Here is a 10,691-nt window from a genome sequence, read left to right as displayed (position 1 = left end):
ATCCCATGTCCCTCTTGGCACATCCGAGTTCATCCCAAACTCCAGTGTCCTCCCAGCTCTGCTGGGAATCCTTGGCTCAAAAGTGCTTTGCTGCCTCCTGATTCATGTGTGAGGAGTTTGACCTCAACCAGATGTTCTGTGGGCAGAAAAACCTGTTTGGAGTCAAAACCCAGTGATTAGAGTTGCCAACCAGCCATTAAGAAAGTATTAAATGGAGAATTATCCCCCCCTTCCTGTTTCAATACAAAGGCAGCTTCATTATACTTGTTTGAGTTGCCTGGTTTTAATTTTAGTTCCAGTGTTTCTAATAGGACATCCAGAACCATTTCACTTTATCAATAGCTCCTGTGAGCTGAAAAAGAGTCAGGGAGGGAAAAAAAGAGTCAATATCCTTGAGAATTAGACAAAGGAGAAAAAATTAGCCCAAAGATCTCACTTTCTCTTTCCCACTGATAACACAACTTCTCAATTTACTTGACCAAATTGCCTTGCAAAGAGGAGTATTTTTCAAGAGGAGCAGAGATGAAAGGGATTATTACTTATAGAGGCTCTTCTTTAAAGAGATAAAGTAGTTGGCAATTAAAGCACGAGGAGCTGCAGACTCCCAGGGAAGGCTGTGAATTCTGGAGCAGCCCCATCAGCATATTTTCCACTAACCCCTCGTTTTGGAAAGCAGTGATCCTGCTGAGGGGTCAGGGTGTGGGGTCAGCAGCCACCTCCTGCTGCTACATGGAAGGGGGGAACAGGAACAATCCTTGTCCCAGAGCCACCTCCACTGAGGGATGGAGGAATTAAGGTTTTTCACAACCTTCAGTGGGGAAGAGGGTCTGTCTGCCCATGTTGGCTCCAGGTAACCTGCCCAGTGCCAGACTGGAAGGCCATGGAATCTCTGCCACTGGTGACCCTGAGCCAAGGCTGAATTTCCCTGGAAATCTGTTAGTTCAGCAGGAACAGCTGGGAGGGCAGAGACATGGCAGCCTGGGGCTGGGGCCATGCAGGGCAACTGGGAGCAGCCCCAAAAACCCACTTACACGTGGGACAGAGGAGTTTGAAACAGCCCTGTGGGGTCCCTGCGTCCCACTGGAGTTCCTGCATCCTGTTTGGGTCCCTGCATCCTGCTGGGAGTCCTTGCATCCCTCCAGGATGACTGCATCCCATGAGGGGACCCTGCATCACACCAGGATCCCTGCATCCTGTTTGTGTTCCTGCATCCTGCCATGGTCCTTGCATCCTGCCAGGATCCCTGCATCCCACTGGGATCCCTGTATCCTGTTTGTGTTCCTGCATCCTACCAGGAGTCCTTGTATCCTTGCCAGGGTCCCTGCATCCTTCTAGGGAATCCCTTCATCCTGCTTGGGGTCCCTGCATCCTGATGGGAGTCCCTGCATCCCACCTGGGTCCCTGCATCCTGTTTGTGTTCCTGCATCCTGCCAGGAGTCCTTGCATCCTTGCTGGGATCCCTTCATCCCACTGGGAGTCCTTGCATCCTGCTGGGGGTCCCTGCATCCCAACAGGGTCCCTGCATCCTACTGGGGATCCCTGCATTCTGCCAGGGTCCTTCATCCTGTTTGTGTTCCTGCATCTCACAGGGGGTCATTAAATCCGACTCAGGGTCCCTGCATCCTGCCAGGGATTCCTGGATCCCACCAAGGGAGCTGGGCCCTCCCATGGGCAGGGATGGATGTTGCTGCTGCTCCCACTGGGGCCCTGGACAGGGCTGGGCAGTGGGTGGGGAGAATTAACACCAGGGAGGGCACTGAGGGCCCTGACAACTGTGGCACAACAGCCCCCCAGCTGTGGAACAACCTTTGCTTTCTCCTGATGGGGTCAATAAATATTTAAACAAGAAAAAAAAGGGAATCAATAACCCCTGGCAGGAGATGAGCTCTGGCATTCACAGTGGCAGACCCGGTGTGGTGCCCGGTGGGGGTGGTCAGGGTGACTGGGGGGGGTTCTTTCCATCCCAGGGCAAACATGTTCCTGCATCCCTGCTGCTCCTCTCTCCCATGACTTAACTCCCTGTTTTGTGGGATATCTGGCAGGAGAGATGCTGGAACAGGCTTCCCCTGAGGCCCCTCACTCTGCACAGTGTCTGTGACGGTGGATGGGGACATCTCGGGGACAATCTCTGCTCTCTGTGACCAGGGACAGGACCCGAGGGAGAGGCTGGAGCTGTGTCAGGGAGGTTTAGGTTGGATCATAGGAAAAGGTTCTTCCCCCAGAGGGTGGTGGGGCACTGAACAGGCTCCCCAGGGCAGTGGTCACAGCCCCAAGGCTGCCAGAGCTCCAGCAATGTTTTGACAACGCCCTCAGGAACAGGGTGGGATTTTGGGGTGTCCTGTGCAGGGCCAGGAGTTGGGCTGGATTATTCCTGGGGGTCCCTTCCAGCTCAGAAGACTCTGTGATTCTTTGAGCAGGACAAGAGCTCCCACTCCTGCTCCCCACAGCCCTGTTACAATGAGCTCCAGCCAGCTCAGAGCTGAACCACTTTTCCTGATCAAACGTGTTTTTTGTCTAAGTGTTTGTCAGCAGATGAAGATAAGGCCGTTCTCCTTTATAGGAGTTATTCCAAGGCTTAATTAGTTGATGCTTCCTGAAGTACTTTGAAGATGTGGAGTGTGAGATAAGTGCTGTGCTTCAGAGGCCCATCGGGCACTGCAGTTATTTTTTCATTTTACTTCTCATTCCCGAAGTGTTTTGTACAAAACAAATTCCACAGGAGCATGTGGGGCCCTGAGCAACCTGATCTAGTGGGTGGCACCTCTGACCATGGTGGGGGATTGGATAAAAATGATCTTTAAGGTCCCTTCCAACCCAAACCAGTCTGGGGTCCCCAGCACAGGAAGGACATGGAGCTGCTGGAGCAAGTCCAGAGGAGGCCACGGAGATGCTCCAAGGGCTGGAGCCCCTCTGCTCTGGAGCCAGGCTGGGAGAGCTGGGGGGGTTCACCTGGACAAGAGAAGGCTCCAGGGAGACCTTTGAGTCCCTTCCAGAGCCTAAAGGGGCTCCAGGAGAGCTGGAGAGGGTCTTGGGACAAGGGATGGAGAGACAGGACAAGGGGGGATGACTTCACATGAACAAGGGCAGGGTTAGATGGGATATTTGGGAGAAATTGTTCCCTGTGAGGGTGATGAGGCCCTGGCACAGGTTGCCCAGAGAAGCTGTGGCTGCCCCATCCCTGGAAGTGTTCAAGGCCAGGTTGGACAGGGCTTGGAGCAACCTGGGCTAGTGGAAGGTGTCCCTGCCCATGGCAGGGGTGGAATGAGATGATCTTTAAGGTCCCTTCCAACCCAAACCATCCAGGGAATCTGTGATCCTTGGCAGGTGCTGCTCAGCAGTGTCTGACCCTGTCCTGCTCCCACCAAGGGCAGCACTGGTGTCACAGGGGGTTCAGACTGTGCAGGACCTGGTTCAGGTTACGAGATGGTTTCTGGTGCAGAGTCATTACTGCCCCATCAATTTTAATTCAGGACGGAGAAATCATCGGTATAATTATTTACTACTGTGAGATTTCTGAAAATTATATTTCTGGTACCGTAGTTATTGATCTTGAAAGGGGCCATAAATTAACTTGACAGTTCACAGAGCCTTTCACACTTGGATAATTTCTCTGCTTGACTTGCAGTGTGTGTTGAACTTTCAGCACCAGCCAATTACAGCCATTCAAAGTGCGTATTTGAAGATTTTTCTTATGTAACCAGAAGATATTTTGATTATAATACAGAAGAACTTGAAGGAAATACCCAATGCCCTCCACATTGCAGGACAGCTTGAATTAAGTTGGGCATGGGGGGATGCTGAATGGGCCCTGTGGTGGTAGGGGGGTGGCATGACCATGCCATGACCCTGGGAGGGCTGGTGGCCCCAGAAGCCCCCCAGGTGCTTGGCAGTGGTGCTCCCCATGGGGCTGGCACCTCCCTGGGGTGACCAGGCAGTTCTGTGGCCTCTCATCCTCGAGTTGCCACCAGCAGGATGCAATCCCCATCTGGCCAGACCAGCCCACAGCTTCACATGTTCAGTGCTTGTCCCCAGAATTGACCTCTGATGGGAAGAAGGGATGCTCACGACACAGAAACACCTCCTGATCCACGCTGTGCTCTCAGGACATTGTGACAGGAACAAATCACAGCAAACCCGGGTTTCTGGAGGGGCCCCACGGCATCTCTGGCCTGAAATGGGCCAAATCCTGCACCCTGCAGGGGTGTGGGGCAAATGGGGCATGTGGGACAGTTGCTGCTGGGGCAGGAAGGACATGGCATGGTGGCAACAGGGAGCTGCATCTCCATTCCCTGAGGGGCTCCCAGATCCTGCCCTGTCCTGTCCCACCACCTCTGGAGCTCCTCTGTGCAGGAACAGGAAAGGGAAGGGGCTGGGGGGACCCGGGGTCTTACGTCAGGTGTTGATTCTTTGGCTGCAGGGGGAAGACAACTGTGCTTCACTAGAAATAAACTCAGAAAATCAGCAACATCTGGTGTCTGCTGGCTGTTACACTGCCCCAGCATGGGAGAGAAATCTCCTTTTGTCCTCCCAGATTAAGGGATTTTACTGTTTGCTCACAGTTTTGTATATGTAAAACAAGCTGGCCCTGACCAGGAACCTGCTGAAAGCCTCAGCATCAATCCCTGCCCAAAGCCGCCCCGAAACTCTCACCCAAAGCTTCAGCTTCAATCCCTGCCCAAAGACCCCCAAAACTCTCCCCCAAAGCCCCAACATAAATCCCTGCCCAGCCCCACACTGGGCAGCACTTGCTGCTCCAGCCAGCTCTGCATGGGCTCCCTGCCCTTGGGAAGGGCCTTTTGGGGTGTCTCTGGGATCAAGTGGGGCTCAGAGCTCTGGCAGCCTCTCCCCAGCACCCCCTGCTCCCCCCAGGCAGGTGACCGCACTCGCTGCGTAGTATTTATTCATTGTATCACAGAGAAGAAAACCTCCTTAAAGTAGTCCAGGATTCCGCAGGGTGGTCCCAGGCCCGGTGCTGGTGTGTGAAAGGGGGTGGCCTGGGCGGGGATCCAGCGTTTCATCCTTTCACAGTGGTGGGAGACGGGGCAGAGGGGACGGGCCCTCAGACCTCCATCTTCTTCTTCATCTCCATGCGGTAGATGATCTGGTAGCCGTCGTCCCAGGCGTAGACCTGCCTCTCCCGGGGGCTGTACTTCATGCTGGAGTGGGACCCGTAGCGCTTGGGGAAGTAGACGAGGGAGGCGTCCTCGGGGGCCAGGGTGCCGCTGACGTCGAACACGCACTGGACGCGCGAGCGGCTGGGCAGGCGCGTGTTGTACACCACGTGCAGGGCCCCGCACACCACGAACGCGCCCTCCGCGTTCTCCCGCGGGCACGGCGTGTCCCACATCTGCTCGATGTCCAGCGAGCCGGGGTCCAGCTTGGCCAGGCAGATGTTCTTCTCGTCCTCCTTGGTGGCGTAGATGGCCCACAGCCCCTCCTCGTCCGCCGCCACCTCGATGTAGGTGAAGGGGGAGAGCCCGAAGACGGGGATCTGCTCCTCGGCCGGGAACACCGAGCTGTCCACCACTGTCTTGTTGGCCAGGTTGAACTTGATCACCTGGAATGACAGGCCCTGCTGGCGGATGTAGTAGAGGTGCCCATCGTAGACGAGGTGCCCGGTGCCCACCCAGGGGTAGGGCAGCTTGATGCGGGTGGCCTTGCGGGTGGCGGAGAAGAGGGTGAACTCCCTCATGCGGGGGAACACGTACACGGTGTCGTTGGCGGTGCCGTCGAACACGTAGATCTTCTCTGAATTCCCTGCAGCGTCCTTGGTCCAGAGCCCCGAGGTGCTGCCGAAACGCTTCAGGATCTTCATGGCTCTGACGCTGGCGATGGTGTCACTGCAGTCTGCAAGGGTGGGGTAGTCAGGGGAGCCTGGAAACCACTCGGCCCTGCAGCTCCCACCCCGCACTGGCACCACATGGGTCCTGCTGCGTCCTATCCCAGCCCCCAGGCAACTGCCCTGCAAATGCACCCAGCCCTGGTGGCATTGGGAAGTCCCCTTGTGTACCCATGCCACGGGCAGGGGAGTCACCCTCACCCCAGCCCTGTCCCACAGGGCTCCAGCCTGGGGCTTGGATGTGGCTCCCAGGCAGCTGTGGGGATGCAGGATCTTGTGCCAGAGATACCTGAGAGATGCCCTGTGGGGACACAATACCGTGGAACATGGCCAGGGGAAAATTGGATAAGGGTGGGCTGGGAAGGCTCAGGGTTACCCCCACATGGGATCATCCCCTCAGGCAGCCCCTCACCTGTCAGCTTGGTGTACTTCTCATTCTTCCTCTGCTTGGCTGTGGCCACCTGCTTCTCCATCAGGGTCTCATCCACCTCCACGCAGGGCGGTGCAGGGTTCTGTGTCTCCAGGTAGTCCACCTCCCGCTCCAGCCGGTCCACGCGCACCGCGGCGCTCTCGGCCTCCGCCCGCATCGCCTCCCGCTCCTTCTCCGCTGCCTCGAGCATCCCCAGCACCTGGTTCTTGAAGTCCCGCAGCTCCGTGGAGTAGCGGCTGCTCTGGTCGTGCCACTGTGAGATCCTCTCCTGGGGTGGCCAAGGGGACGCTGAGGTCTCCACACCTCACAGCCTGTCCCGCTACCTGCACGGGGCTGTGGGAGCCCCCGGGGCCACACGGCACTGCAGCCCTGGGCTGGTGTCTCTGGGCCCCACTCCTGTGATGGTCCCACTCCTGTGATCTCCCTACTCCCATACGGTGCCCCCAGACCTGTGACGCCCCTGCTCCCATGATGTTCCCAGACCCTCGGTGCCCCTGCTCTCCCACAATGCTCCCAGACCTGTGATGTCCCCACTCCCGTGATGCTCCCAGACCCGCAATGTCCCGGTTCCCGCAGTGCTCCCACACCCACCATGCTCCCCATCCATCCACATGCTGGGCTGTGCAGGGCCCTGGCAGGGGGTGCCAGGGCACCCCACACTCTGCTCCATCCCCATCCCAGCTCCAGACCCCATCGGCTGCCAAGGAGGAAGGGCTGGGAGCCCCAGCACGGTGTGACACAGGGTGACTCGGGGTGTGGGGCCCTCCATGGGGCCGTACCTCCAGGAGGGTGAGGCGCCGCTCCACGTACTCCATGAACTGCTGCTGCTGGGCACGGAGGGGCACGGCGAGGAGCGGCAGGAGGAGCAGGCAGCGCCAGGGCCCCATGGCCGTCGGGGAGTGCAGCCTCCAGCTCAGTGCTCAGGAATGCTACGGCCTCTCCAGCCCTTATTGAATCCAGATGTGGAGAGGGAGGAGAGGCTGTTCCTTCCCCGCAGACCAGCCCCGGGCGCCTTAACCCCTTCACGCCCCACCGGGTGCCCACGGCAGCTCCTTGTGGTGCCATCGAGCCCCGGGGCTGGGATTGAGTCATGGGGCTGGGATTGAGTCGTGGGGCTGGGGCAGGAGCCTGGGGACAGGCTGCTGGTGGGGTTTGTGGGATTTGGGGTGCAGGGAGTGCTGCAGGAGCCCCGAGCAGCAAGGGAAAGACGTGTTCTCATGAGGGACATCCCGTGGGACAGCAAGGACCATGCTGTGCCACAGGCATGAGTGCAGCCCTGGCTCCTGAGCCAACCTGGTGGCTGGTGGCCAACCTGAGCCTTGGCCATGCCCAGGTGTGGTGGAGGCAAAGCCAGACCAGCACCGCTGCCACCACCCCCCTCACTGTGTCACCCCATGTCCTGGCAGCTGAGCCAGGAGCTCCTGCCTGACCCCCTTGTGCTGGGGCCTTGTGGATCCCCCTGGGCCCCTCGGGGCCCTTGTTTGGCCACGGTCAGTCACCACCCTCAGCCAGGGGCTGCCCAGTGCTGGCTCCAAAGGTGGCCTGATAGCCAGTGTGGGGCCACACGGCAGCTCCCACAGCCAGGGCGGGACAGGGTCGGTGTGAAGGACGGAGGGATGGATGGACAGATGGACACTACAGCTCCATGCCCTGCATGCAGCCGTGCCAGGCAGCTCTGTGGGCACAGCCCGTGGGCTCCTGGGCCATGGGAACGGGCCGAGGCTGCCCGTCCGTGCCAGGTGCTGTGGCAGGGCGAGTGTGCCATCTAGTGCTGCCACATCCCAAATCCACATCCCAAATCCACTTCCCCGACATCCCACCCCGACATCCCACCCTGGATGCACCAAACCCCTCCTTCAACAGACCAAGTGACCACATGAATAGAGTACAGAAAATTAACCCTTTTTATTGAGCATTGCAATTGTTCTACATTTTTACCATATTATGTAGAAAATACTTAAAATACAAGCTACTTTGTAAAACCAAAGACAAACATTGAATCCAAAGATAAACTATGTTTTCACAATGGACCCTTTTCCCATATAGTTAGTATTAAATTTTTAAATATCTATTTCTTTTGTTAAAATGATTTTTACATACCCCCTAAGTACATCAGCAATACAAACATAGATCAGTAATTGTCAGAAACTACCTGTATCTAGCGGCTTGTAAAAAGGAAGAGCACAACCATAAAAGAAAGTTAAATTTTACACAGTAACTAGCATATCAAATACATTTAATAAAGTAGGAATTCCATTGCAATATCAAGGATTCAAGCAGAAATACTAACATTACATATAATGTACTGCTACATGTAGTGAGATAGATATAGTTCAAGCTGAATCTGAAATCACACATTATATAAAGTTTAGCAACAAACAACCATGTGGACATGCGGCACCATTCAGAAGTTTAAATAAAAATAAAAAAAGAAAGCAGGGCTGTGCCAATCCTGTCATTTAGAAGCAATTTAGTTTCATGTACTAAAAGAAATTGCTGAGTCAGAGGTAAATTACTGCATCCCATCAACTAGGTGCTAAGCAGGAAAGCCTTGGGAGTCGCCTCTGCAGTGGCTATCACAGCTGCAAATACAGGTCAGGTAAGAGAAAACTGATTGAACAGCTCAAGAATCACACAGACAAACCTAGATGGGACCACAGTCATCAAATATTCCAAAGGTGAGTCCCAAACTAGTTGTAAAAAAAAATTAAAGTACTCCAATTCCTATCCAGAGTTAGCAGATTTCTCTACAAAATACGTGTAGTGGCTCTGACAATGAGGAGAGTCAATTCTTGAACCCAATTTGAGGCTGGATATGCAAAAGGGAAGAAGGGAAGTATCTCCTTAGAGCACAATACACACCCAGACTGGGCATCACATCCTGGGGGCCAGACTGGGACCCACCGAGCTTGTGAAGCCCAAGCTGTCCCCCTGGCCCTGCTGGGGTGGGGTCTGCTGTGTATCACTGAGGAATTCTGGGGTATTTTGGTTCCAAAGGGAGCACGTTTGATTTTATCTACGTCATTTCCATCTCATCCTCCTCGTTCCAACTCTTTTGGGAATTGGGCAGTGGAAGAGATGACACCGTGCTTCGGGAATACATTTGATTGGGATTAATTACGTTACAGAAACTCTAAATGGTTATTTTAAGCTGCTTTTTTGGGGGTAAAGTGGGCAAGTTGTCACAACTATTAGCAGATTTTGCTAGAGGTCCTTTTTTCTTTTTCCTGTTAGTAAAGTGTTTTCCACTAAGTCCTATTTGTGAAACAGGGAGTTGGAGCTTGGTTTGCCTTTCGGTGGAAAGGCACAACTCTGTACACCCAAGAGGTATCTCAAGGCAAGTACTGAACACAAGCAATGTCAAAAAAAGCAAGAAAGTGCCTACAGCAACAAACAGCATCGTTTCCAGCAACGATGTGGCATAGCAAGGTTGGTTATCCACTTACAGAAGTGCTCTGACTACAAACACACTGAACAACAACGTGGCTAATGCTACCGTCCAGTTCCAAAGTCCTCGACCCCTCCAGCAAAGAGATGCCAAAACCTCCATCAGTTCATCCATTTCAGGGCAGTCCAGACTTCCTTCTATCAGGAACGTGGGGATTTCAGAAATGACTTTTGCATTTCTCGCCACACCCTCCCCCCTCAGAACTGGCCTCCTTCCCACTGGGACGGAACATAAACTGGGATTCAAGGTTACCAAACCTCTTATTGCTGCAGTAACACGACTGCTCGAACCAGTTTATCATCCATTTGGACAAGATCCTTCACCTACATATTAGATGAGAAATAATTCCTAGTACAAGGGACCCAAGAAAACAAAGTGTAGTCCAAAAACTGCACTGATTATCCAGAATGAGTATTTCCTCTGAACACTAACTAGGGCTACAGCTGACAGACCTTCCCAACAACTCCACATTAGCAGTAGCATTATAAAACTTTTTTAATGGTATTATGTGCTTTACAGCAGGCTCTCTTTGGTATAAATATTCTATCACCAAGCTAGCAATATTTTACACGACACGTCTGCTATTCCTGTGGGGGAAGGTAACGCCACACTAACCTAATAAAAAGTGATTGCACATATTTAATCACTTCTGCAATATTAGACTAAACATTCCAATGCATTCCCAGCACTACCTTTTATCCGAAATGCACTGACAGACACTAACAGTACATGTGCCATTTTCAAAGGGAAAGCTTTCGAGGGGACATCGCTTCACTGGGAACAAAAACGGAGCTTTGATGGAGCGTTGGAAGGGATAAGACGCAGCTCTGCACCTCCTGCTGCTCTGGCTGTGGAAAGCTGGGTGAATTGCTTCAATTCGACGGGGGCTTGCTGGTCCCTCATAAGGCAAAGCTCACTGTAAACTCTAGTCACACTACATCATCATTTAAGGCACTACAATAAGGGGACACACC

General features: G+C 54.0%; 1 protein-coding gene across 1 annotated transcript; it reads right to left on the bottom strand.

The window, feature by feature from the left end:
• Positions 1-4,879: 4,879 nt before the first annotated feature.
• Positions 4,880-7,225, bottom strand: OLFML3 (olfactomedin like 3). The gene is made up of 3 exons (XM_032710675.1): positions 7,049-7,225; positions 6,252-6,537; positions 4,880-5,847 (listed from the first exon to the last, which is right to left on the bottom strand). The coding sequence occupies exons 1-3, from the start codon at positions 7,154-7,156 to the stop codon at positions 5,060-5,062; spliced, it is 1,182 nt and encodes a 393-aa protein (XP_032566566.1). The 5' UTR covers positions 7,157-7,225; the 3' UTR covers positions 4,880-5,059.
• Between the last annotated feature and the right edge of the window lie 3,466 nt (positions 7,226-10,691).

Source organism: Chiroxiphia lanceolata, chromosome 25 (assembly GCF_009829145.1).
Source record: "Chiroxiphia lanceolata isolate bChiLan1 chromosome 25, bChiLan1.pri, whole genome shotgun sequence".
NCBI classification, from domain to species: domain Eukaryota; kingdom Metazoa; phylum Chordata; class Aves; order Passeriformes; family Pipridae; genus Chiroxiphia; species Chiroxiphia lanceolata.
This window is presented reverse-complemented; position numbering and strand designations above follow the sequence as displayed.